Raw genomic sequence first — 26,630 nt, forward strand, 5'->3', positions numbered from 1 at the left:
TTGAAAGAAAATAAAGCTGAACAATTCATCTGTTTGGATTAAAAACCTTCTTTGTCATGATACTCCCAAATTAGACATGAGTCACTGAGAAATGACAGTGTTAATTTGCATTTTACTTGCATGGAGACAGCCAGCAGCACACGATTTAATAGCTCATCTTATCTTTACTGGTCTGATTGCAGTAGTGGAAACTGATTAATTCCTTCACAAACATTTTATTTTTTATTTAAAATGGACCGTGCATATGAATGAACATCAGCCAAAAAGGCTACTTTCCATCTGCAGTCCCCTCAGAATGAACGGTGCCAGAATGAGAAACCACCTCTGTTCTGATATCTGAAGCGCATGATCCTGTACTTTGTCACTTTCCTCTGATTATCTCGATGGGAGATTAAACAGTGATTTACTAACGTCACAGTGGCGCGGAGACTACCAAGCCCGTCCAAAAAGATTAGAGATATATTGTTCAGGATGTTCTGGCAGACAGCCGGAATACAGAGGCCAAAGATTGAAGCTGCCGTTTTGAGAGCAGCAGCAGCAGCAGAAGAGAGGACCACTGTCTGAAATGCTGAATAAATAAAAAAAAGAGTGTCAATGTCTTTGCTTTGAGTGAGGATAACACGTCAATAACGGGATGGTGTCTGAACTCAATGTTTCTGCAGACTGTATGTTAACAACCTTGACAAAAATGGAAGACAACCCCAACCCATATTAACCTCATCCCCGAGATTCACCTGTGCTAATGATTTGAAATTTTAAGTTTGAATCAACATCATTACCATGTTCCTTCTTATGTGTCTGGTTCTGTTTGATATCCCACTTATTGAATATAAATATATAGTGTCATTACAGAATTATTGAACATTTTCTCTGTCATTGTGTACATGTTCCGACCCCTTTCCTGGAACTGCTTATCTCTAGCAAATATAGTTGCATAACCGGTCAGTCCTTCACCGAGAAGTCAGCGTCTCAGCCTGGTCTTAATATGGTCCTTCCATCTCCAGTGTCTTAATATGGGATTCTCATCCGACCAGCAATCTGACCTCTGGTTAACTCGCCTCATATCCTTCTAGCACATAGCATAGAGCGTCTCCTAGCGGCGAACATTAGAAACTATCCACGTCCGGTTCAAAACAACCAACCAATCACACGCTTGGAAATTTCATATAAATTCTACGTCATTTCCGCCCATCGCCCTTTTTCACCGTGTAAGACTTCCATACGGCGTTGTTTCGTGGTGAGTGCTTCTTCTGGGCGTATTTTCGTAATAAACGTGCTACAAAAGCCAGATATTCGGTATAAGCGATAGATTTGGCGTGGATAATGACGTGGGGCATGACAAACAGCGTCTTTCACGTCTTAATCATTCCGAATTATCCACGAAGAGATGATGCTAACGGTAGAGCTAGCTTCCGACACGCGCTCAGTTCGCAGAGGTTGCCCATGCGCCTGATCAGAATGTCCAGGTTTCAATCTTCAAATTAAATACAATTACAGACCTATCATGGGATTTTTAGTCGTGAAGTAAATGTACTGATTGATGGGTGACTCCTTTGGCAACCCGAATGTAATTTGTTAATGCGCTATAATCTTTATAAAAAAGAGACGCCGAAGCCTCGTTAGCTACTGCTAAACTTTAGCAGTCACTGGAAACGTTAATGCATTTAAGTCTAGAATTTTCAAGAGTTTTATTATCATTATGCTAACTAGCTAACATAATAAAATCGTGTGATCAAAATTCACACGCTGAAATTATGCACAGACATCTGACCACTATTTTCCATCCGTTTCCCAGCTCTCCCGTCTCACTCGTAACGCAGGGAAAGTGGTCACGATGTCCGGAGGTCTGGATGTCCTTCAAATGAAGGAGGAGGATGTGCAGAAGTTCCTGGCTGCAGGAACCCACCTGGGGGGCACCAACTTGGACTTCCAGATGAATCAGTACGTCTACAAGAGAAAAAGTGACGGTACGTAAAAGCTGGGGGTGTCATGTGACACGAGGGATTGTTCACTACCACGATCGTGGGACTCAAGTGGTCACATTTAGCAACACTTCCTGTTCGTGATTTTGTTCTTTTTCAATCCTCAGGTGTGTACATCATCAATTTGAAGAAAACCTGGGAGAAGCTGCTGCTGGCCGCCAGGGCTATTGTGGCCATTGAGAACCCGGCGGATGTGTGCGTCATCTCCTCCAGGAACACCGGGCAGGTGACTGTCTAAATGACTCTCCTGTTCCGTGACCGGTACGCACACTATTAAAGCTGGGCACCGATGTCGGTGTTCAGGTGTCGGAAGTGTGCGAGAGCAAGCGTGCCGGGTTTTCGCTAACGCCATGAGGACTGCCGTCCCATGACTGGAGTTTGATAGTGACCTGAGCCACAGTTGAATCTGCCAGACGACTATCCCCGTTGTCATTTATGTGAGATCTTGAATATAACTTGTTCTTTCTACCCGCTCCAGAGGGCAGTGCTGAAGTTTGCCTCTGCCACCGGCGCCACCACCTTCCACGGTCGCTTCACCCCCGGTACGTTCACCAATCAGATCCAGGCGGCGTTCCGGGAGCCCCGCCTGCTGATTGTGACTGACCCCCGTGCTGACCATCAGCCTCTGACGGAGGCTTCCTACGTCAACATCCCCACCATCGCCCTGTGCAACACCGACTCCCCGCTGGGATATGTGGACATTGCCATTCCCTGCAACAACAAGGTGAGACCAAATGAACTGTCTTTTTGTCGTTCGTCCTTGCACACCGTTAGAGCCCAGCGCTGTCTTCTCTGTGCGGTGTGGGGTGTAGGATGTGTGCTAAATAATACTGCTCGACCTCTAAGCTCCCCTCTACACCACAGAGGGATGGTTGTAGAAGTCTTGCCACAATGTGGTTTAGGTAGAACATTTTTGTTGCATTGTGGGACATGCAAGATACAATTACAGTGTATTCCACTGATTTAGCTATAATCAATTTGACTTTTGCAGGGTCACCACTCTGTGGGTCTGATGTGGTGGATGCTGGCCAGAGAGGTTCTCAGGATGAGGGGAACCATCTCCAGGGAGCACCCATGGGAGGTCATGCCTGACCTTTACTTCTACAGGGACCCAGAAGAGGTGAGACAGGCGGTGCACCTTGACAACCGTGCGCTGGCGTTCTGTGTTTAGAGGTTGCATCGGGTGATTGTGATGCTGATGCACGTGTCCTTGACGCAGATCGAGAAGGAGGAGCAGGCTGCTGCCGAGAAGGCTGGTGGAAAGGAGGAGTTCCAGGGTGAATGGAGCGCCCCTGCAGCAGAGTTCACCCAACCCGAGGTGGCCGACTGGTCTGAGGGTGCGGCTGTGCCATCTGTGCCCATCCAGCAGTTCCCTGCAGGTGTGTCGTCTTTGCACTAAATCTTACCCTGGTTTCAACCTCCTATTTTTATCTTATTGTTCATTTAATGCTGAGTTTTTTTTCCCCCTCCTCAGCTGCCCCAGCTGTAAAAACAGGTAAGGGCATCTCTGTTTGGTTTTATGGACTCTCGGCGTGTCACTCGGTACAAACCTAATTCATTTCTTTCCCCTTCTGCAGAGGACTGGAGTAGTCAGCCTGCCACCGAGGACTGGTCCACTGTTCCCACCGCCCAGGCGTCTGACTGGGGCGGGGCTGCTTCTGATTGGGCAAATTGAGGGCCGCAATAAAATTGTGTTTTTTTACACTTAACGTTTTGTTCGTGTTTCATTCAATATTCACTGAGCTTCGTTGGGTTTTGTGTTCCGTTTTAAATCAAATATGTGAAGATGGTTCTCAGCATTTAGTATTGTCTTCGCGATGTTTATAAAAGGAGTGAATTTGAGGTTGATTACCTTTTAAAAGTGCATAAAAACATGCTGAAGCGCATTCAGATTAGTGAGAACAATATCAAATGTGGAATATATAAATTATTGGTCTATAATGTGAAATGAGAACACGAGTCTGCGGATGTGATGCCACCTCCGCTCCATTCCGGGAGCGTCTGCTGAAGACGTGACTAACTTCTGGTTGTTCGTGGCCCTTCGAATATACCGGAATGAATTAAATGACATCCTTACACAGTGGAGGAGGAGTTAAACGTTCGCTAGGAAATTGGGCACTTCATTAAAAGTAGTTTATGCATGGACGGAAACGTTGATGCAATATTTGTTTGTAAATCGGGCCTCGGTAGATGCACATCTGTAGGTCAACGGTAAGATTAGATGAGAGTAACTCTGAAACGACTTGATTGTACTTTGATGCGGACATGAAACCCTGCCGCTGTTTTCCAGTGGTTCAGAGATTCTACAGACTACAGCGGCTAGGCATAAATCCTAAAAAGGTGACCTGTAGTACCGTACGTGCACATTTGCTCTCTTCACCTGACTTCTCTCAGCATGCTGAAGGACGCTGACTGCACCGTGTCTGCTCCGCTGGCGTTTCTCCCTCCAACATACATAGACTACATTTAGTGGTGTCAGATTGTAAAGCTGCTGTTGTCAATGCAGGAGTCCCTGGCCCCTGACTCCAAATATCAACGGTGTGCTGCTTGTATTATAAAGCAGCACACCGTTTTGTATTTACAAAGCATGTCTGCGACTACAGAGAAGCCTTTGACAAGGTCAAGAAGTCGTTATTACAATGGAACAAGGCGACCCGAGGGCTGGATCTGCATTCATAACATAAATAACAGGAGTCTTGATAGAAACTCTTATTATGATAAATTCTAAATGCATACCTAAAATGTGAGATAAATTGATCTAAAAAATATACTGATTGTTCAGTGAATATTGTCCTTTTGGTTGGGTTCTGTCTTTTGTGCAGCGCTCTTATAAATGCTTTATAAAGTTTCCCCTTGTTATTAATTATCACTTATAATTTATATACTCATTATTAATTGTTAATAATAATAAAAAAAAACGTATCTTTAACTTTAGAAATGATGTACCTACTGGGAAATGAGATAATTTTACAAACAACCACGGGACTCAAACTTTCCTACACATAAATGCAATGTAATTTCCTTCCTTGTAGTAAACAGCAGTGATGCGTTCAAGGTCCGGACAATCCCCGTTCTGACCAATCAGCTTCACCCCATTCGCGCGAGTTTGTCAGGTGGGCGTGTTCCAGCACTCCCATTGGACAAACGTCGTTCCTTTTCCTCCCCGGCTTCCGCTCTCTTTTCATACGCACGCCCAGCCACTGAATAACGATAATAATGATCAAGATGGCTACTACAGGATCATTCTTACGGTAGCACGAAGCTAAGCACCAATTTCATGAAAAACACTCGAAACGGCGTTTTCCAGATTTTTAAGTCCCTCGTATGTGACGGGGTCGGTGTCGGGGATACTACTACATGGATTAATAAGGGCTAGAAGGAGATAAACGTCATCTTTGTTGCCTGGAGCACTCATTCTGAGGAAGCTAACTAGCAGTTCCAGTAGCTAGCTGTACTTGTCGACCGTCTCCCCGGTTTAGCTTTCCAGCCAGCGGCGTCTTAGAGGAGTGCGCTCCCTTTTTGTTGTTGTTTTTTTTTTTTTTTTGAGTGCCTGGACGTCAAATGGCGGAGCCGAGGAAAGTGCCGTTCGTCACCATCTCATCCTTCAACACCTCGACGCCGACTCCGGAGTCCAGCAAGAAACGCCGCCGCGAAGATGAGGCCGTCGTCGACGTCACTTTTGGGAAAGATGGAGGTGGAAGCGTCGCCGCGGTGGAGTCGGGAAGTGGCGGAGAACTGTTCGGAGGCGATGCCAAGATGGAGGAGGCGAAACCCACCGTCCGACTCGACCTCTCGCTGACCGAGCCGAACGAACGAGCGTCCGCCGAGTTCAGCTACGGCGAGCTGGTCAAATCTACCCTCACTCAGGTCAGGCTCCATGGCGCGCACGGGGGGGGGGGGGGGGCGACCCGGCGTCGCTGCGGGGGGGCTGCTGCTGCAGCGACGCTGCGCTGAGACGTGCCGTCCGTTTATTCTGTTTAGAGTTTGTTGACGTTGCATCGGTGCGCGGATGCGTTTTATTTAGTATATAAAGACTAGACGGATTCATGAAAGCTGTCCGTGAACGCAGCATTTAGGATGAAAACATTTTCAGCTATAACAACTTTGATAGCAATAAGAACTTTTTACCTGTCTTACAATTATAATCACACACACACACACGAATGACTGATAGCATGGCGGATTCATTATTTTGTACATAATGTATAAATTCGGTTGCTTCATCGCCACATCTTTTGGAATCGTCCTTATTTTCCGTAGGTAAAGCATGCAGGTTCAACAGTCCCTAAAGGTCTCGCCCCCCCGCTTGACCCCAGCGACCCCTTTGCCGATGATGACAGGGAGAGGCGGGAGGTGGAAGATCTGGCAAAGAAATTTGAGAGCAAATATGTGAGTGTTTTTTTTTTTTAGTCGCGGGGTACGTGAAGCTGCAGCCGTGTGGATTTCAAATGTTTGTTCTTCCCTCTGTTCGCAGGGCGCCGGCCCAAAGAAGAAGAAAAAGGACAGGATGCAGGATCTCATCGATATCGGCTACGGCTACGATGAGACTGACCCGTTCATCGACAATTCAGAAGCGGTGAGTTCCCTGTTTTACACTCATCACTTGTATTTATTCATAGTAAAGATGAAGGGTCTGTTATAACGCTAACGTTATTACACGTCTCTCTCTCGGCCTCAGTACGACGAGCTTGTTCCGGCCTCCCTCACCACCAAACACGGAGGTTTCTACATCAACACGGGGACGCTGCAGTTCAGAGCAGCGTCCGACTCTGAGGAAGAGAACGCAGGCGCCGAGGATAATCACTTCAAGGTAGGTTCTCTCAGGAACGCTTCGCTGTTCATTCACGCAGACAAATCAGCTGTCAAATACGCCGGCGGTGTCGAGTGACTTGTTGGGTCACGCCGTCAAACCAAAATGTGTGCAGAAAATAAAAGATGGCGAGGAGCAGGTGATGAAGAAACGGTGGAAAAAGCAAGAAGGTGGAATTCTGGAGGAGAAGAAACCCCGAAAGAATAAAGTACCAAAGCCCGGGTGAGCTTTGGGATTCCCGTCGGCGTTGTCTTCGTGTTCGACCGCAGCCCTCCGGTCCGTGACGCCGCCTTGCCCCCGATTTGTGTCTCCTGCAGCGTTTCGTCCCTGAATGTCCACCGGCCGGAAAAGAAGAAGAGGAAGAAGCTGATGAAGGATTCCATCCACCTGGCCAACATGCTGCGCCGCTTCACCAGAGAGAAGGAGGAGATGCGCAAGAAGAACTCGGTCTCGGCCGGTTTGCCCCGACCCAACACCAAAGTGCCCAACGCCAGCAGCGCGCCGGTGCACTCCCTGGTGCACGCCCCGGTGCACGCCCCGGTGCACGCCCCGGTGCACGCCCCGGTGCACGCCCCGCCCAAGGCCGCCGGCAGCCACGACTGCAACATGGCCGACCTGACGACCGACCCGGCCGTGATGTCGCTGCTGGGCACGGCCAATAATGACATACTGCAGGACATGATGGGTGACCTGGACTTTGGGATGCTGGACTCGCCTCAGCCTTCAAGTCCAGCGCCGGGGGAAAACGGCTCGTTTGGGATGGGGCACAAAGCGGGAGTCAGCAGAGGAGCCCCGGGCAGCGTGACGGCGACGCCGCCTCCTCTCCCCTGCGGACTCCCGGGGGCGCTCACGAAACGCATCGAAGACCTGAGAGCGGTACGACCTTTTAATATTCAACCGGGCCGCAGGTTTAGGATGAGCGTGCAGATTCAGAATCATTTTTCCTTTCTTCTGATTCTTTTTTTTTTTTATTCATTAACAAACAAAAAAAAATAAAAAGTTCTAAAATCTGTATTCAGCTTCTCTAGAACTTTAAGAATAGAACGAGAAGATCGTAACTCTTAACGGAGAGCCCAAAAACCGGTGCATATTTTAGTAAATGTTTCAAAAGACAACCGGAGTTGTGAGACTGATTCAGAAATGTGAGCAGCATCGTTCGGGCCCTGCGTCTCACCCTTGTCTCACCCCCGTCTCACCCTTGTCTCACCCTTGTCTCTCGGCGCAGGCTTCCCGTCTGTTTGATGACGAGGGCAGGAAGAAATTCTTCACCTTGGACATGAACAACATCCTGCTGGAGTGGGGACCGTCTCGATGCATTTTCTGTCTGACTGGTCTGAAAGGATCGTATCAGTGTCTGACCCCCCCGCCGCCCCCCCCCCCCCCCTCCCTGTCGTGTGCCAGCATTGAGTTGCAGGTTCAGGAGCAGCCGCCGGCGGTGCGTTCGGCCGTCTACGCTCACCTGGGGGCCTTCGTGCCCTGCAATAAAGAGGCTCTGCTCAAACGGCTGAAGAAGCTCAGCCTCAACATTCAGGCAAGCGATAAAAAAACAGCCTTCTGCAAAATGGCACGGACGGTTGTTACAAAGGGAGACGACTCGTCTCTTTGAAATGCTAAGCTAACGAGCGCTGGAAGTTTCTGCTGCTCCGCGTTTCACAGGGCGGAAGCAGAAGCTGAAGCTGAGCTAAGTCTTTGTTTTCGTTGCTTGCTGCGTCCCCCTTGTCTGATTCTATATTTAGCGCCTGTGCGCGCCGCCCAGCATTGTCCGTATTTGATTTCTGACTGTTATCTTCTGCCCGTTCCCGTCGCCCAGGACGACCGCCTACGGACGCCCTTGATGAAGCTGAAGATGGCGGTGTGCAGCATGATGCCGGAGCAGATCGCTCGGTTCAACATGGACTGCATCGCCAAAGTGGCAAAGTAAGACGCGCTGGGAATCGGAATGTCACGCAGCTACACACACAAGCACACACACACACACGCACACACACACACACACATATACACCTACGCATTTATTCCTCTGCTGACAGGCAGCAGTCTGGGGAGGGAGAGAAAAACGGCTCAGAGGATGACGATGAGGAGAAGCCAGGGAAGAGGGTGATGGGGCCTCGGAAGAAGTTTCTCTGGGACGACAAACTCAGGTCTGTTCCATGCAGGAAGGCCCATTAGTGCGTCCTGACTGTTTCCCGACTGTTTCCCGACGCTTTCCAGGACCTTGTTGTGCATCCTGGTGCGGGTGAAGCTGAGCTGCTACGAGCTCGAAGGCAAGAACCCGCTTTCTCCGGAAGACTACCTGAAAGCCTTCATGGAGGCCGAAGTCAAGCCTCTGTGGCCGAAGGGCTGGATGCAGGCCAGGTGTGTTCCTCTCCAACGGGCGGGGGCGGGGGGGGGAGACTAGCTCGACTGTACATCCTGTTTCTATGTCTGTGTCGGCAGGATCCTGTTCAAAGAGAGCACCGTGGCTCATGGGCACCTCACCGGCTACACGTGAGTCGCGGGACTTCTCATCCGGTAGCTTCACCGACTCCGACTCGTCCGGCTCCTTCTCACTGCATTTGATTTCTTTTCAGAGCCAAGAAAAAGATGATCCCGACTCCCAAGGCCAAGCCCAAGGTGAAGCCGGAGGTCGATCTCGTTAGCGATGATGAAGAATCGGGTCTCTGTGTAAAGATTAAAACGACTCTGAGCTTTTTATGGGGGGGGGGCTGAATGCATGTACGAACCCACGCCGCAGGTTTGCGTTTGTACGCCCACCTCAGGCGGGTTTTGCACGCGGCGCTGTTAGCATAGAAGCTCGCTAATAGCTTAGGATGACTGTGTGACACGCGATGCGCGAGGAAGTCATCATCTAGTTGATCGTGTTGTTTTCCTGTCATCCGCCCTCCCAGGAGTCTGTGTGGGTTCAGAGGTCCGTGCCCCCGGCGGGGGCCACGCCCACTCCCGCTCCCTCCCCTGCCGCCCAGGTTTCCAAGCGACCGCCTCAGTCGCCACCTGAGCCCATCTGCCTCGATTCCCTGGACGAGGATCTGAGGACTCCCTCCCTTGACTCCATCTCCCAGGCCCTGCTCATCCTGGGCAACGCGGCCAAGGGCCTCGCCCAGGGGGACAGCCCCCCGTCCCCAGAGAGAGCCAAGCCCTCCCCCAACCCCGCCCCCAACCCCGCCTCTCTGCTGTCCTCGTCGCTCCTCCAGCAGCAGAAAAAGACCTCCGTCGGCCCCCCCGGCTCCGCAGCGCCTCACTTCATCGCTACCTCTTCGTCTTCCTCCACCCCCCTGTCTCGGCCCGCCCCCGTCGCGCCCTCCCCCCTGCCCCTGGTAAGGGTGGCTGGGATGGGGGTGATTAAGGGTATGGTTCAGGTGCACAGACACTCGGTGTTGAACACTCAGAGGACTTTGGGTGTAGCTAAAACCAACATGGCTGCCTCGGCGCTGGCTCCTAAGCCACGCCCACCGCCCACCGCATCCCCGCTGGTCCCCCCGGGGGCGAAGATGGTCGCGTCTTCCCCCGCTTCTCACCTCCCCAAAGGCAGCAACAATAACAAAAGCAGCAGCGGCAACACGCTCATCATCGCGTCGCCCCAGTCTCGCCCGCACGTCCTCGCGTCCCCCTCGCACATGCCTCCCAAAGCCTTCCAGACGCCCCGCCCCCCCCAGATGCCGCAAAGCAAGTCCTCCCCCTCTCAGACGCTCGCCGGAGTTCAGCCCCAGCCTCAGTCTAACTTCATCACCCCTATGCACGCTACTCTCACCAAGTCCGCGCACAGCAGCGTCCCGCCCATCGTCAAACTCACTCCCCGCACCCCCAACCCCGCCGCCACCTCGGCCCCCCCCTCCATCTCTCAGAGCCCCAGGTCTCAGGCGACCCCCTCCATACTCCATTACTCTCCCAAAAGCTCGGCAGGTTTCCGACTGCCATTCTCAGGTGCCCAAGCAGGAGCAGCCAAGCCGGGGCAAGGCGGCCAGAAGACCCCCGCCAACGTCAGCGCCACCAGCAGCCTTATTAACGCCATATCCATAAGCAAGCATTCGGGGTCCAGCGCCCCCCCCACCGCAGGCCAGCGCCAGAGACCCGGGGGCGGGGCGCCTCAGGGGGCCAAGCCGGGCGTGTCTGTCCCAGCGCCATCCGTCTCTTCTCAGATGTCCCAGGTTAGTGCTGTCCAGCGTGTCGCGGGTTCAGATCAGATCAGGCAGTGGGGGATTGAGTTTTTGCCTCCCCGGCTTTGTGAACTTTGTCGCCACCTACTGGCCACATCACAAAGCCAACATGACACGTTGACGGATGGAAGGCATCAAAAAATAATGTCTTAATGGTCGGGCCAGGACCTTTCTAACTCCCTGTCTTTGCTCAGGCGTCCGCCGGAGGCGGCGGCAGTCTGCTCGGCTCGCCCTCGACTCTTCCCCTGGGCTTCGGGATGCTGGGGGGCCTGGTGCCCGTGTCCCTGCCCTTCCAGTTCCCGTCGCTGCTCAGCCTGCCTCAGCTGGGCGCGGCCGGCACCAGCTCGGCGGCCGGCGGCTCTGCAGCCAGTAGCAATAAACCGTTCTCCGCCCGGACTCAGAGTGAGTGGCGCGCACACACGAACCCTGTAACCATGGCGTTTAGCGTGCACGCCCCTCCAGTCGGTGGCAGCCGCCAGATGTGGACAGATGTGGGTTCCGTTAGACCGGTGCTGCGTGACGGACCGTCTGCTGTCGTGTTTGGATGTTCCTGTAAAAGCCTCGTTTTGTGTCGTCTTACATCATTCGTTCGATCACCTTATTTGTGCCCCCCCCCCCCCCCCCTCCCGTTTGACATTATTTCATTTTGTTTTCTACATTTCCATGAATTTCTCTTATTTTCTGCCGTTCCTGTCGGTTGCTTTTCCTACGTGTCACTAACTTTGTCTCCTCCTCCGTTTACCTGCCCCTTGCCTTTACGCCACCTTACTCCTCCTCCTCTTTGCCCCTCCTTTCCTTCCCATCTCATTGGCATCTGCCCCCCCCCCTCCGCCCCCCATTTGTCCCCCTGTCCTGTCTCCTCAGATCTGTATAAGAGTCTCCAGTCAGGGTCTCAGGTTGCTCTGCCTCCTCACTTGCAGCTCGCTTTCTCAGGTAAAATCTGCCCCCCCCCCCCCAAGCCTGTGCCACTTACTCCTCCTCCCACCCTCCCTTTCTCCTTTCAAGTGTCTGATGTGCTTTGTCGTCCTTGTCCTTTTTCATCCGGTCCGGTTCCGTTCTGCTGCTGGTGACCGCATGCCTTTTATGTCACCCCCCCCCCCCCCCCCCCCCTCCCCTCTCTCTGTGACGTTTGTTTTGATTAAAGTTTTCCGCTGACTTCTCAAGAGGTGTATTCTTCCTCTCCAGATGTCAGTCAGAGCCAGGGAGGAGACGCCAAGAGGAAGGCGCTATGATACGCCCGGGACGCTTCGCCCAGCGGGCGCTCGCCGACGTGACGACGCGTCGGGACAAATCAGGACGGACAAGAGCACTTAAAAATCAGCTCGACTTTTCACGAACACCAGTTACATTTAACTTCCTCGAGCAATTTCATAAATGAAATGACAAATGCAGTTTGTCAATGTTTACAAGATAGACCTCTATCACTGTGGACAGGGGGAGGGGACGAACGGCTCCTCGGAGCGTGGCCTTGTGTGTGTGTGTGTGTGTGTGTGTGTGTGAGGTTTTAAGACTTGGGTTGATGGGATTTGTGTGTGCCTTTGTGCGTCTCCCTCTCTGATGCAGTGTCTCGCTGGTGCTGTTTTTTTTTTTTAAATCATCTAATTGTCACTGATACCTGCAAGAGCTGCAAACTGCTAACGGAATTTTGTATCTCTTTTTTTTTCCTCAATGAGAGCTGTACAACTTTTTCATTGTACATGAATTCTAATCTGTACAGAACCGAACCTTAATTAAAATGCCCCCCCCCCCCCCACCACCACCAGCCTGGCGGCAATATCTGTCAACAAACTGAGGCACGGCACACGTGAGAAGGGGCAGTGTAGATTTAATGGGAACACTTTGATCTAGCTGAGAAAAACAAATTCAAATATCGACGTAATTGAACCCAGACATGGAACAATCTTCAACCGTCATGTTTCTGAAACCCCAGATCAAATCGACAGTGTCCAACAAAGACGAGCAAAAACACAAATACAAAAGCAGGCTGTGAAAGTGAACGGGTAACGAACTGGCAGTTTGAGGTCCGGATGGGCCGGCCCGCTCTAAAGAACGCTGCGGAACCTACTTGACCAGCGGTCTGGTCTTATCGTCATCGCCACACTGGTGGGCTTTATACTTTTTCACCTCAGCCATGTACTTTGACCAGGCATCACTCTTGCCCGGCTCATGATGCTGGGGGAGGGGAAAGAAAAAACAAAGTTAAAAAGCTTTAAAGAGACATTTCCTATAAGAGCACTCCTCGCTGAAGCCCCCCCCCCCCCCCACGTTACCTCTCTGTCGTTTTTCTGCTTCTTGGCAACCATGCCGGTCTTTAGGAACACGCCGCCTCTGCGCTTCCCCACCTGGGTTAGGGGAAGAAGACTGACACCGTTACAGGAGCCCTTGCAGGTGGAATGCCAATGAAGGAGACTACACCAGAGCTGAAGGCCTAACTTTAGTCCCCGTCCCCCCCCCTCTCCCGGCACCACCAGTGAGGAGCATCCCTGATCTGGACTGCTTTACCGATATTACACACCGCTAAGTAAAATACAGCAAAGTCAGTGGCGTGTGTGAGAAACGTTGGCCATAACGAAAGGTCTTAAACTTCTCATCTTACAACTGCTAAACCCCTTACACAGCTCGTCACGGGAGGGGGCTTCTTTTCCACTGAGGTCCCTTGCTCGGTGGACCTCGCGTCTCCACCTGTTTGCTGCGACTCCCTTTTGCTTTTCTCCTCCTCCATCTTTTTCTTGAACATCTCCATGAAGCTGCCGTCGTTGGCGAACGCGTTCCCCCCGGGCGCCAGGGCTTGCCCCGGCGGCGGCGGCGGCGCGGGGCTGCCGGAGGAGGACGGGGACGGGGACGGGGACGGGGACGGGGACGCGGGGCTCCCGCAGCTGGAGTCGCTGCTGCTGCTGCTGCCGCAGCCGCTCGCTGGAGGCTTACTGTGTGCCCGTCGGGAATCCATGTCTCCTGGGTTTTAGGTTCATTAACAGAGGAAGTAGGGCCTTGTTGCGGAGTTGGCCTTAAATTAACACGTTCAAGGAAACTGGGCCCCGCCGGAAACAGAGCAAAAACTCCACAGTTAGTCTAAATGTGTACGCAGTCCAACTCGGAACAAGTCCTGAGATTAAAGAAAAAAAAGAAAAAGACGATTCCAGTCCTCCTTCGCAGACACGCCGACAAAAACAAAAGGAGAAGCTAGTTCGGTTGCTAGCGTGGCTAACGTAGCGGGCTAACGCTAGCTGAAGTACGGTCTTTTACAGACGAACAGATTCAAGCGGAACCCTCAATCATGCCCGCTTCATTTACGGCAAGATATCAAACGGCACCAGACGGATCCAGCACGTTGCAGCACAGACTAAGATGTTGCTAGCTTTCAGTGTCGACTATCCATGTCTTTCGCGGCCATGTTGATTTCCACCCGTGACGTCACATTCATTGCGCCCCGTTCGCAAAAACAAAAACATTGATGACGTCAGGCCCGTTCGTGTGGACCGACAACTCCTAAACGTAGTTTTGGACTATAAAGTCCACATGTAAGCAATAAGCGATGTGTTTTGAAGGCATCCGTGCGGTTTCTGAACGTAAACACGGGTCGCACACATTTGACGTCACTGACTTCATGGCACAGCAGTGACGTTTCTAAACGTAAAACTCCGTTTACAGTCGTCCGCACGCAGACGCGCAACCGGAGTTTTCTAAAATCTTCACTTTGGTCGGAGTTTTAAATTAAAACCTTCGTTTTTAGTGGAAGAAATATACGGTTTCGATACCCATCTGGATACAAAAAAACAACAAAATTCCAGAAGTTCTCATTTAATTATGGAGACTTTAAAAAATATATATCTTGTAAAATACGCTTTCAATTCACGCACCAAAATTGACAGTCATAAAGGGGTCCGATATGCACTATCATGTAAAATGTCTTCTGAAACAGATCTAGAATGAGTTCAGGAAGAAATAGAAACTTTTAACATTGAAAACCCCAATTATGGATTCAAAAATCAGTTAACACACATCAACTCTGACTCCGTTTTACTTTTCATGGTTGGTGTATAAAGATACCAAGAACAATTTAGAACCTTTTGACGATGACCCAGATCACCATGTGGACGGTGTAGATCCAATTCAGAGAGGAATGAGCTGCTTGGAGGAGTTCTACTCTTTCTGATTTTCTTGTTTTGACAATCAAACTTGTTCTGAAACTCATTCTAGAAATATATTTGGGAAATGCGTGGACAGGATCATGGACTTTCCCAGTATTTTGTTTTGAACTATTGCTGCTTCCATTACATTTCAAATTGGCACAATAAAAATAAATAAATCCAAATTTAACTAACATCCGATACATTTAGTTTCAATTAAATACGGGGTTGCAGTGTTTTGCCAATAATGATTTTTTATTTACTTATACAGCATCCCGATGTTTTGGGGACCTGGTTTTAAACCAGTCTTGACCACGTATGAAATAAAAGACTCACTTTATAAAGAATTGCAGTTGAATCAAATTGAATTCTAGGATGCATCTCCTTATGAAACTTTAAAGATATTAAAATTGAACAAAGAAAATCTGCTTCCATCTTACTGTTTTAAAAAAAAAAGCTAATAAAAATAATTTCTTTCTTTTTACAAAATTGAGTTCGGTGACCGTCATCTTCTTAGATTAAGCAAAATCCTTTTGATGGTTAAATGTGTGTGTGGGGGGGGGGGGGGGTAAAAGATTAGACCAGACCTCTTATCTTCAATCCCATTTATTTGATGTGCAAAAGTAGACCAGAAAGGACCAAAGTGTAACTTGCTTCAAATTCCTGTGAGGCACACAATGCTTTCATCTACTAGACCAATGGTAAAAAAAAACTAAAACACAAAGTCAAAGATAACCCCTTCAAACCATGCACTATGGTACAAACACTTAACACCATAAATATAAACTTAGTAGAAATCAGTAGTAAAGAGTATGCACACAACAGCAAGACTCTGGTCTGCAGACTGCAGCATCGACACTCACAGGATGAAGCCTGTCACAAAACAGCAGCTACGACATGGGACAGAATAAAAGCACTACATCTGCTGAAAAGAAAAAAATATCCAGCATTAAAGGCAGACGTAGATTTAATAAAAGTGTCGTATAATTCAAGTTTAAATCTATATTTGTCTCTGACTTTGTCAGACAGAATTCCAGTGTCTCAATGAACACGCATCCCTCCAGTTCATTTACATGAGGGTGAGCAGCGGCGAGCAGCAGCTGGATCAAGACGTTTAGTGTTCCTATCAATATGGACCAAACGTCGTCGTGTCCCGGCTGTCACGAAAAGACACGGCGGCTTCAGTCGCTCAAATTCACATCAGTTCAAGTGTTTCAATATTTGGGAAGGACAATTATACGTCACAAATAAAAACAATTAAAGCAAAAATCATGCACAGTCAACACAACCATCAGATGAGCCTGCAGTGCGACCTGTTCCCTCATTAAAATCTCAAACGGGACCGAAGGAATAGACGATGTCGTTATTTAAACATCGCTCCAGAGGCACTAATCCAGATTATGAGAGGCACCGGACAAACTCACCCTTCAAGGAAAAGTGCTTTGGCGTTTCTAGTGAAACTAATTAGAGAAACTTAGAGAAAATTATTAAAGTGAATAAAACGGGGCCTAAAGCCAATGACACAACTTCATAATTCATAATCTTTAAGGTCCTTCATGTTAAAAGAGAAAAGCTCTAGTCGGAACACATGGTCAAACAAGACAAATAAAAGTTTAGGAAAACAAACAAAACTAAGGAGATGTGCATTAAATAGTTACACAACAGAAACTAATACCTAACTAGTCTTGACAAGCTCGTTCACGCTGCGCCCAGTCGTATAACAAAATATTTAAAATGGTTTGAACAAACAGGACAGAGTCCAGGAGACAAGGAAATAAAAAGCCACCTTAAAAGGTGAGACGGGCTCCTCTTCCTCCTCCTTCCTCTGGAGCGCCACAAAGAAACGCGGTACCGTGACGAGCCAGCTGGGGGCAGTAGCAGCACGATGAATAGGACGACTCAGTGAAGGCAAAGAGGTAAAGGAGTTCAGACGGAGCCTACTGAAGGAGGGCTTCCGCTCGTTCTCCTGCTCGGACTATCTCGGGTGGCGTCTCGTCAGGCCTCGCCTGGCGTTGGTGGACTGTCTTTGCTGAGCGAGGAAGGACATGGCGTGATTTGAGGGACCCGGCTTGTCTCCAGAAACCTTCTGATGCAGCGGCATCCCCTGAGAGTCGGGCCGAAGGAATCGGGCTGTAAGCGGCGGCGAAACCAAACGTCCAGCACGCCTCCGTACATTTCTACACTCACCATGTTGTACCAGGCACTAATGATGAGCTTCTCCTCCTTGTCGTGTCGGACTCGGCTCTTCTCGTAGTCGCGCTGCACAGCGGGAACAGAACGTCACGCGTCGGGGCCTTCCAAGAGCTGCAGTGGCCTAAACCCGCTCGTGCCGGAGGCTCATACCTCCAGGTGCTGGATCTTCCTCTCCTTCTCCGTCAGCTGGTTCTTCAGCGTCTGGATGTCGGGGGCTGCGTTCGCTGGCTGCTTGGGATCCAGCGTTTTGATCACCTGGACACAGAAGGACACGCGTTTACATTCTGGACGTCGCAGACATGACCCGTTCAGGCGGACTGACCGTTCTCGCCTTCTCCACGTAGAGCTTGTACCGCTCCTCCATCTGCTTCATGTCCTCATCCTTCTTCCGCAGGGTCTCCTGCAGTTCATCGATCTTCTTTGCCACTGGGAGGCAGACAGTTGGAAAAAGTGTTGGGAGGAAACGGGGAATCCTGGGAGGCGATGGGACGGGCAGCGAGAGGCGACCTTACTGTTGCCGTCTGCTTTGGGCTCCAGGTCTTCGATGACTTCCTTTTTCTTCTGGAGATCCGAGCGGGCCTCGTGGAGCTTCTCCCTGCATTGATCGTACGTGACGAGGGTGTGAATCCACCACGGCGTGAAAACCGAAACGCAATTACTCTGGGAGGAGCGGAGGACTCACAGATGCTCCTCAAGCTTCTTCTTCAGTAAGGATGACTGTAAAGAAGAAGAGAAAAACACGTTACACCCGGAGGGAACAGGCGAGGCTCCCTAAACGGCACACACACGCCCACAAAACATGCAGCACCAGCTGTGAGAGACGTCCAGGTGGGGGGGGGGCGTACTTACGATGGCCTGAGTTGATCGATGGGGGGGGGGGGGGGCAGACAGACACATCGTTAGCCATCAGTCAGCACAGCAAACGGGTTAAAGTCCCCCGGCCTCACGCTTCACTCAGGAAAGCGGGGTTTACGTCAGCGCTTCTGGTTACGGAACTAATCTCATGTCATTAACAGCGACACGGATCAGCCACAACACGAACGCTACCGATGAGTGACGCGATCAAGAACTCGCAAGAACCCCGACGGGATTAGAACCTCAGGAAAAGAGGATCGGTTGAATTCACAAACATTCCCTCAGTCGCAGAAAAGTGACTTGCGACGCGGGAGATTTAACGGCAGTGACGGGGACACAGCGGCCGAGAGAAGGACGGCCTCCCCACTCACGTCCTCGGTCCTGCTGTCCTGCTCCTGGAGCGTCCTCTGGAGCTCCTCCACCTGGGAACGCAGCTCTGAGATCTGCTGCAGGTTCAGCCTTGAGGAGGGACACAGACGTGAAGGAGGGTTAGCACGAATGGCGCTAAAGACCAAACGCAGGGCGAGTCGGTTGGAAGCGTCTCCAATTATTTTTGGACATCTGCTGCCTGGCCGCTCGCCGCCTCCCTCCACCCGAGCCGCTCCTCTCCTGTCACCGTTGTCGTGGATGCTTCCCACACCCTGGGCCTGTTGTTGCACGGACACACACACACACACACACACACACACACACACTCCACCCACATGTCCACATGCCCACAGGCATGCAAACACACACACACACAGTCAAGGGACAATCTGGCTCTCTGCGGTCTGTCCTCCAGCCCAGCCCACACAGCACACAGTCCAGAGGGCGAGTTGACATTTAGGCAGACATCACTCCTACTAGGAGCCCGTTTAACGTCCAGGAACACACGACATGGTAGCGGAATACTTCACAATGCAGTACAACTACTGCTTCTACAGACGCAGTTCTGGTTTCTCAGCATATGATGTGATGCGTCTTTACAGTTTACTGTTCTACCTACATTTAACCCCAAAAATAGATACAAATGCTGCAGTTTCTATTTCAACGTTGAACACAACTTCCCTCGCCCCCGGGCGGCGACGTCCATTTTGTTAATCCTGCTTGCACATTAAGGCCGTGACGATTCCTCCCCCATCGGCGCCGACATGCTTTATTTGCACAACCACTTAGTGACATGAAAGAGTCATAACTGCGATGAAACTATTAATAGATGACCTGAGAACAAGCGAAGAAATGCGTGATCTCAGGCAACTGCTTGAAGGGTTCCGTTCTTCGTCTCCTCACTTCCACGCCGTCCAGCCTGGCCCGTATTTAAAGGGAGATTACGCTCATTGCGGCCACGTTCTGATCCTACCTGTTGCAAGTCTCCAAGGCGTTCTCGCTGCGCTGGGCGTCCTCCAGCTCTCCCTGCACCTCCACCAGTTTGTGCCGGTAGGTCTCCTCCTGGATGCACAGCATCTTGTTTTCACTCTGGAGACGCACCACCGTCTCCCTGTCCAACGAAAACAATGAGAAGACGGGGTCGGGGGGGGAGCACATAGTGGAGGACAGATTAAATTAGCCGGCCAGCAGCAGCGTCGTCGTGTAAGGCCCGACTAGTTGGTGACAACGCCCCGGCCGAATGTGCAGCCTTGGACATGCGTCGCTATTTCAGGCACCGACTGCTCCTCATTCCGTGGAAGATGATTAGAGCCCACCAGCGGGCGGCTGATAGCAGCAATGTGGGCCGCCGCATGTTCAGAATAACACAAATAATCTCCTCTGCTATGCATCAACGTAAATGCTACGTTCACTTCACAGTAATCCAGCATCACAGTTAAGGAGCACAGAGAGAGCACGTGGGACGTACTTGAGCTCAGTCGGCATGATCTCTGCAGCAAGGTTTCCCACGGCAACGGCATTGTCACACAGACCTCCTGCAGAGGAGGGGGGGCAGACTGTCAGCTGGAAACCCAAGTAATCACACACATGCATATATCTCTATTAAAGCTAAATTTCTCCAAAATTAGAATCAAACAGTATTTTACTTAATTTTGTAATCGACAGTGTCAGGAGGCTCTGACGCTCGTCCATCCTGCTGTCAGAATCACACTTGCAAATAAAAGTGGAGAGGAGGAAGAGGATGGAGCCAATTGTGTTAGAAGCAGGGGGGGGGGGGGGGGGGGTGTTTGTTTTGATGGAAGAGGACAGAACTAACCAAAAGGAGAGTTATGACTAGAACTGTGCGTCTGTACAAGATTAATAAGCTGGATCTATCTGGTGATTAACCCCCCCCCCCCTCCCACCCCACACACACACACACACACACACACACACACACACACACACACACACACACACACACACACACACACACACACACACACTCACCGGTTCCGCTGAGATACCGCTGTTGGACCTGCGCACATCGCAACTCGTCGTTCGTCTCCCGCAACGTGTCCCTTTCTGAGATCAGACGCTGCAGAACAAAACAAAAACACGCAGCCAGGCTTCAGGCTTCTATATCTGAACACACGGGTACCGAAAAGTCATAGACGTGCACTCCATGTGGGTACAGTTTGCATTTCTTCACCCCCCCCCCACAAGAAAGCGAGGACATTAATCACTCCTGTCGACGCAGGACGTTGGAGTCCAAAGAACAGAACCGTATCTCCCGTTACAAGATACCGAAATAAAATAATAAATCAAAAGAGCACTGGATCGAGTGCCCCTTCGACACTGATAACAGAAAATAAAGAGCGGCGTGTTCTCGTCGTGCTCTAAACAGTTGAACGTTTATTCCCAAACTCACTTCTTTCTCCTTCAGCAGCGAGTCATACTTGTCGTGAAGGTTCTTGTACTCAAACTGCCATTTCTCAGCTTTCATGGCCTCTGCCGAGTGTTTGGCGTGAAGCTCGTGAGCCTGGAATTCAGAGGCGCCATTTAGTCGAGAAACTGTGTTCAGCATCGGCACCCCACCCCCCCGTTCAGCCCACAGCTCGCCTGTCTCTTGTAGGTGTCCAGCTGATTGCGGCCGGCGTTGGCCCTGCGGAGCTCCTCCTCCAGCTCACAGGTGCGCTGCATGTAGACGTTGTTGCGCTCCTCCAGGAGGCGCACCTGTCTGCGCAGGTCTCCCAGGTCCTCCAGTTTCCTCTTGTACGTTTCCACCAGGGCTTCAAGCTGGTTCACCCGGTCAGACGAGTGCCTGAGGGGGGGGGGGGGGGAGGAGAGGACCCGTGTGGGAGGCACCGAGCGCCAGCACAGGAATACGAGTCGTACAGCATGTCCTTGTGGATTTGTGTTTAGGCACTAAAGCCAACAACTGTGACGCAAACCAGCATGAATGCACGAAATTCCTATTTCCATTATTGTCGGCGAGGTGCTGAATGAACGTCTGCGTGTGGGCAGAGTGGGAGCAGCTTCTGTGAGCGTAATTTAGATGAACTGCTGCTTAAAAGGAGAGAGGCCTGTCAAAAATCCTCAGAGATTCATCTACACTGAAGATGTGAAACGTTAAAATGGGTTCTTCAGTCGTGTGCTTCTGTACTTCTAAGCAAATATTCAGCTGCAAGAATTATGTTGGTATTTATCACCGTGAAATAGAGCTGGTTGGTGACCAACTACTCAAAATCTACCTGATGAATCTCATCGGAACATGTTAGGAGGGCTTGGGTGTCTGGAAGGAGCCACATAAATGTGGGCGTCGATCAGGATAGAGGGGCTCATTTCTCTAGACTTTTCGCATGGGGACGATTTTAATTCATGAATAATTTAAATATAATATGTATTTTTCGGATCTTATTTAACCGCTGAGCAGTAATAGGCAGACAGACGTGTTTGGGATTGTTGGCATTACCGCCTCATTTCTACATAATTAGTTTTAACTATAGTGTTCCGATCACTTTATCCAACCTACAGTCCAAAACTCGGACTCTATTTACCATTAGAAACTGTATAAAACCGAACTATAAAGTGAATTTTTTTCGGACAATGAGGTCACAGAAGAGATAATCGTAAAAGTGATGCTACTTCTGTATAAATCACAGATTTAAACTCTAAAGCTCGCCTCAGAACAGGGTTGGTTTAGGCTGAAAGGACGCCTGCACCGTTCTGGTTCCCACAATAAAGCCCGCCCCGTCTCACCTGAGGACGTCCATCTCGTCTTTGAGGGCCTGTCCCTCCTGCGCCAGGCTGGTCAGCTGCTCGTTACGCTGCAGCAGCTCCGTCACATCGCGCTCCAGCATCTCTGCTCGCACCCCCATGTCATCCCTGCTGCTCTCCAGTCTGAGACAGATATGGAGGGTTGTGAGTGAGCACAACGATCATGTGTGCGGTTCTAAACACAGAGTCCGATGATCCCATGGGACCACACATAAAGATGTCTGTTCCGTAACAGTTGATCGTCGTCTCTACCTGTAATTCTCCTCCTGAAGCTGCTCTATCTGACTCTGCAGCAGCAGCAGCTTCTTTCCAGTGATGGCCGTGGCAGAGGAGTCCAGGGAGCGGCTCAGCTTCTCCTTCAGGAAGCGAGTCTCAGCCTGTAGGGTTAACTTCTCCTCCAGAGCCACAGAAAACTGCAGGGGGACGGGAGGAAGACATCATGCAAGGGACAAAAGGACTAGGAAGGGATGGAGATGGACAAAGTGATGAATAAAAAAGGAAGGAAAAGGAGAAGTGATCGAAAATGAAGAAGACATTTGTGAAAAAGTCTTTCAACTAACAATATTCCGGAACACCAACAGGAACAAACAACATCTTTCGAAGAAAATAGACGAGAACTAACTGAAAAACCAGACAGAAAGAAACGTACCACTCCAGCTTCATGCTCAGTCACGAACACGTCGTCAGCTGAAATGCAACGGTCTCAAAAGACATGCAGCTGCCTCTATAGTGAAGTTATTAGCACTGCCCTCAGGGACAGAAATACGAGTTTCACGATATAAATAGATTAATATGTGGAGCTCACTGACGGAGAAATGTGCCATCTCCAGGCCAGCGGACTTTGTGGGATTCAGACTCACTCCAAACAATCCATCGTTAATAAATGGACTACATACCTACCTGCTGGATATCTTTCTAGCGTGAATACATCTAAAGCCTTCTCCGAACTTTGAGGACAGATTGCACGCTTTAGTACACAACCAGAATAAAGCGCTTTCAAAACAACACAAATGACTAATCCCTGATGCGTGGGCCGAGCCGGTAAACAAACGGGCCGAGAGCAGCGCAACTTATCGTTGGCAGCGACATCACTCCAAGGCATCGTGGCCGTTTTATCTTGATGTTATGCAACCGGTGAGCAGAATGTTTCAGAATGCTAAATTAGTCCTCTCTGTTAGCCGCATTAAAGAGAGAGAGAAAAAAAAAAACGGTTCAGGCAGGCTAATCGATAAAGGGCAAAAGAGCAAGCAGACGTTTGCTGAAAGATTCCATTCCTCTAAAAGCTTTTCAGACAGTACCAGGAAAAGAAGGTACACATGCAGTTAAGGACACAGCTGTGCTTCTGCCGCCTCCCGTGCAAGAGATGATCTCGCAAAAAAACGATGTCAGGCGACAGGCTGAACACCTCCGACTCGGCAGCTCGGGGCACGATGAGAAAAAGCTCAATCACTGACTCACTTCTTCAGCGTTTGGTTGGCTTCGCTGTAAACAGAGACGCCGACCGCTGATAACGAATTCGGTGTTGCCCTGATCATATGTGAGCTGTGACCCTGCATCTGTCGCGAAGACATCATGTGCCCGGCTGCAGAAAAACATTCAGCAACCTCTTTCAGTGGGTTTAATCTCATTTCATTGGCAGTGGTTCATCTCCATGGAGGTGCCATGTTGCTGTCGATTAATCACATGACTGGCAACAAACTCACTCCTCCAGCCTGCAGAGTCCCATGCTATTGAAATATTAAAATGCACTTGCACTTTAAACCAGCAGGCAAAGGTGTCACCAAATCAACCAGGCCTAAAATCTAAACAGTTACCACTTTAAGGCCTCTGGAAATATTCTCTCGACACACAGACCCGATTGGGTGCACGAACCTGATGTTCCAGGTCACGATAGCGCTGGTTCAGATCCTCCTTCTCGTCTGCTTCCTCACTTAGAAAATAATACTTCCTGGACTGTAAACCGCCGAACCGGTGGAGACAGAAGGCGTGTTATACTAGACGCAGTAAGAGGGCGTAAAACATTAATGAAAGAATGAGGGGGGAAAACACAAACGGAATGTGTAACCGATATCATCAGAGAAGAACAGGTGCAACACAGAGCTAAAGGGCAAAGTGTTGAGTCACCTGGTAGTCAAAGTCCCCGTAGGTTTCTGGGCTTCCTGGTTCGGAGGAAGGCTCCTTGGATAAGAGCTAAAAGCATCAACATTCAGTAAAACTTAGAACAGTTTTTGGACCCACAGTTGGATGCATGCCAGTGAAGCCCTAAACACATTCTTGAAATATCTGAGCGCTGTGCCTTTTCAGATTTAGGCTCATCCGGATTCACCGATTGTGAATTAATTGTGACTAAAAACACAGATTAACGCAAAGCACAAGGAACCAGGAGGATAAGAGCGCGGCGCACTCACCTCCTGAATGGCCGTCATCACAACATGCTGGACCGATTCCTCGAGCGTCATTATCTGCTGGATTTGCTCTGCGTTCAGGAGACGACGGAGACGAGCAGTGAAGGTGCAGCCAAAAGCAGATTAACACAAATACTCTCCTAAACACACACCAAGGCCGATCTCCCGGTATTTACAGACACTCGTCTTCACTGAGCTCTTGTTTAAATAAACAAGCTTTCCTTCTGTCACTTGTAAATTAGGCTTTAATTTGGGTCACGTTCTTCAACTGGTGATGATCAGGCCCCCGACCGACACAAAGCAAAAACCCTGTGGTTTACAGACGGATGCATCTACTTAACCGTTTTATTTTACAGAGCACATTTTACCTTGTTTCTTCTCACAACTGACAGCGCAGCCCAAAACGAGCTGCAGCAGCTTCCCCAGTTCAGCGTCGCCGCCGACCTCTCCTATGAGGTTCACATCCGGCAAGTGTTCATCCGATACCTGATGACCCAATGCCTGTTTGTGGAGCGCCAGACGTTGGGATTGAGCCTTGAGCACAATTAATCTTTCTAAATATGTTGCAAAATTTGAAAAAAAAAAAAAATGTATATCTTACATCATGGTAATATTCCAGCATGCTTTTAAGAATTTTCTTCAAGTTGCTGACCTGAAATTACAAAACAGAGGAAAAGGGTCAACAAACAACAACCCCTCAAAATATCTATCCTCCTGCTGTTTCACAAATTACCTTGAGGCGCCAGTTGGCCCCGCTCTCCTCCTTGATCCTGCCTAACCACGTCTCATTAAACCAAGAGGGGTCTCTGTTAATTAGAGCACAACAGAACTCTGGTGAAGACAAGACGACGCACCTCTGGACATCGACACTCAGGGGCCACGGGGCAATAATCGGTCGAGCAATGGGTCGGAGGGGAAAACATCAACAGTTTATTGAAACTCGAAAAAATGTAGTTGCTCAAAGAACACTTCATTTGTATACGTCACAGAAACCCGAGCGAGCAGTAAGCGTGCCCTTACATTCTGTGGAGGACATGTGCAATGGCCACTCCACTTGCCAGGTCGTGCTTGTTGTCGCATGACGGCACCTGAAATGTTTGTAACTGTGGAAAACATGAGGGACAGAATTAGCCATTAAAAAAAAATAAAATACAAATATATATTTACTTTACACACCTTTAAAAAAATAAGGGGGGGGCACCAAATGGCACCAAAAAACAAGGAATTGTTGAGGATTTGGAGGGCAGTTCTGATGGGTTACAGGCCTCCTTAGCAAGCAAACCCGGGATGATTTCTTATCCAATTCTTGGTGGGTTTGTTCCTGCATGTGCTTCTAGACAGGTGCCAAACAGGCAGGTTCAGCCCGGCTTTTAGACATCTTAATATTACAGCACACGTTTTACAGTTTGCACGAAGATTCTCAGCTTTGTTTTCTGCTAATATTTGCAGACGCCGCAGTCGGTTTGGTCCCTGCTTGCATAACAAGGTGCAGCAGCAAACTATCTAGCGCGGCTAGCTAGCGACAGTTAGCCTTTCAAACTTTCATAACAGCAAACTTAGCACAAACTTGTCGTATTAAGGTTATTCTATTAAAAACAACAAAGTTGCCGGTTATTGATAACGTGAGGATTTTTATTTCCCCAAGAATGTTGTTTTTAACACTTTCCGTGCCGACGGCTGCTGTCACCTGTTCGGTTCGGTTCGGTCCGGTTAGCTTGGCTAACATCAAACTTACCCACGTTAACAGCGAGCCACACACCTCCGCTTTGTTCAGACTCATGGCGGGCCCAGTCAGAAAGCGGCAGCGACGCAGAGGCGACGGGGGGAGCTCTGGAGACTTTCTTACCCACTTCAGACGACTGCCATTATCCAGCCACGGCCTCCAACCTGCAGCTACCTTGATTCGCGTTCGGCGATTGTCGCGCAAACGGGCTTCCGTATTAAGAGCGTCCCAATGGAAACATTTTTTTTTAGTG

At 49.8% G+C, this 26,630-nt stretch overlaps 4 protein-coding genes across 4 annotated transcripts; 2 read left to right on the forward strand and 2 right to left on the reverse strand.

Moving 5' to 3' along the window:
- The first annotated feature begins 1,208 nt into the window (after positions 1–1,208).
- Positions 1,209–3,691, forward strand: rpsa (ribosomal protein SA). Its single transcript, XM_068749914.1, has 8 exons — positions 1,209–1,237; positions 1,796–1,967; positions 2,090–2,208; positions 2,461–2,706; positions 2,974–3,102; positions 3,202–3,361; positions 3,457–3,477; positions 3,560–3,691. The coding sequence occupies exons 2-8, from the start codon at positions 1,835–1,837 to the stop codon at positions 3,655–3,657; spliced, it is 906 nt and encodes a 301-aa protein (XP_068606015.1). The 5' UTR covers positions 1,209–1,237; positions 1,796–1,834; the 3' UTR covers positions 3,658–3,691.
- Positions 3,692–4,999: 1,308 nt separating this feature from the next.
- Positions 5,000–12,697, forward strand: ubn2b (ubinuclein 2b). The gene is made up of 17 exons (XM_068749932.1): positions 5,000–5,849; positions 6,243–6,371; positions 6,457–6,558; positions 6,661–6,792; positions 6,908–7,014; positions 7,110–7,668; positions 8,018–8,088; positions 8,194–8,323; positions 8,603–8,709; positions 8,823–8,933; positions 9,004–9,147; positions 9,229–9,279; positions 9,363–9,405; positions 9,681–10,937; positions 11,141–11,348; positions 11,811–11,879; positions 12,132–12,697. Exons 1-17 carry the CDS (start codon positions 5,544–5,546, stop codon positions 12,176–12,178), a joined length of 3,573 nt encoding a protein of 1,190 aa, XP_068606033.1. The 5' UTR covers positions 5,000–5,543; the 3' UTR covers positions 12,179–12,697.
- Positions 12,698–12,754: 57 nt separating this feature from the next.
- trir (telomerase RNA component interacting RNase) lies at positions 12,755–14,344 on the reverse strand. Its single transcript, XM_068750207.1, has 3 exons — positions 13,561–14,344; positions 13,217–13,288; positions 12,755–13,118 (listed from the first exon to the last, which is right to left on the reverse strand). The coding sequence occupies exons 1-3, from the start codon at positions 13,891–13,893 to the stop codon at positions 13,008–13,010; spliced, it is 516 nt and encodes a 171-aa protein (XP_068606308.1). The 5' UTR covers positions 13,894–14,344; the 3' UTR covers positions 12,755–13,007.
- A 1,319-nt stretch (positions 14,345–15,663) lies between these two features.
- On the reverse strand, positions 15,664–26,567 carry hook2 (hook microtubule-tethering protein 2). The gene is made up of 22 exons (XM_068749438.1): positions 26,390–26,567; positions 25,675–25,757; positions 25,388–25,460; positions 25,256–25,306; positions 25,023–25,155; positions 24,658–24,725; positions 24,374–24,439; positions 24,122–24,202; positions 22,502–22,662; positions 22,232–22,372; positions 21,092–21,293; positions 20,901–21,011; positions 20,480–20,567; positions 19,959–20,025; positions 19,464–19,601; positions 18,478–18,580; positions 17,949–17,983; positions 17,779–17,861; positions 17,589–17,692; positions 17,417–17,521; positions 17,261–17,332; positions 15,664–17,177 (listed from the first exon to the last, which is right to left on the reverse strand). The coding sequence occupies exons 1-22, from the start codon at positions 26,432–26,434 to the stop codon at positions 17,049–17,051; spliced, it is 2,139 nt and encodes a 712-aa protein (XP_068605539.1). The 5' UTR covers positions 26,435–26,567; the 3' UTR covers positions 15,664–17,048.
- Positions 26,568–26,630: the final 63 nt, after the last annotated feature.

Source organism: Brachionichthys hirsutus, chromosome 16 (genome assembly GCF_040956055.1).
Source record: "Brachionichthys hirsutus isolate HB-005 chromosome 16, CSIRO-AGI_Bhir_v1, whole genome shotgun sequence".
NCBI classification, from domain to species: Eukaryota; Metazoa; Chordata; class Actinopteri; order Lophiiformes; family Brachionichthyidae; genus Brachionichthys; species Brachionichthys hirsutus.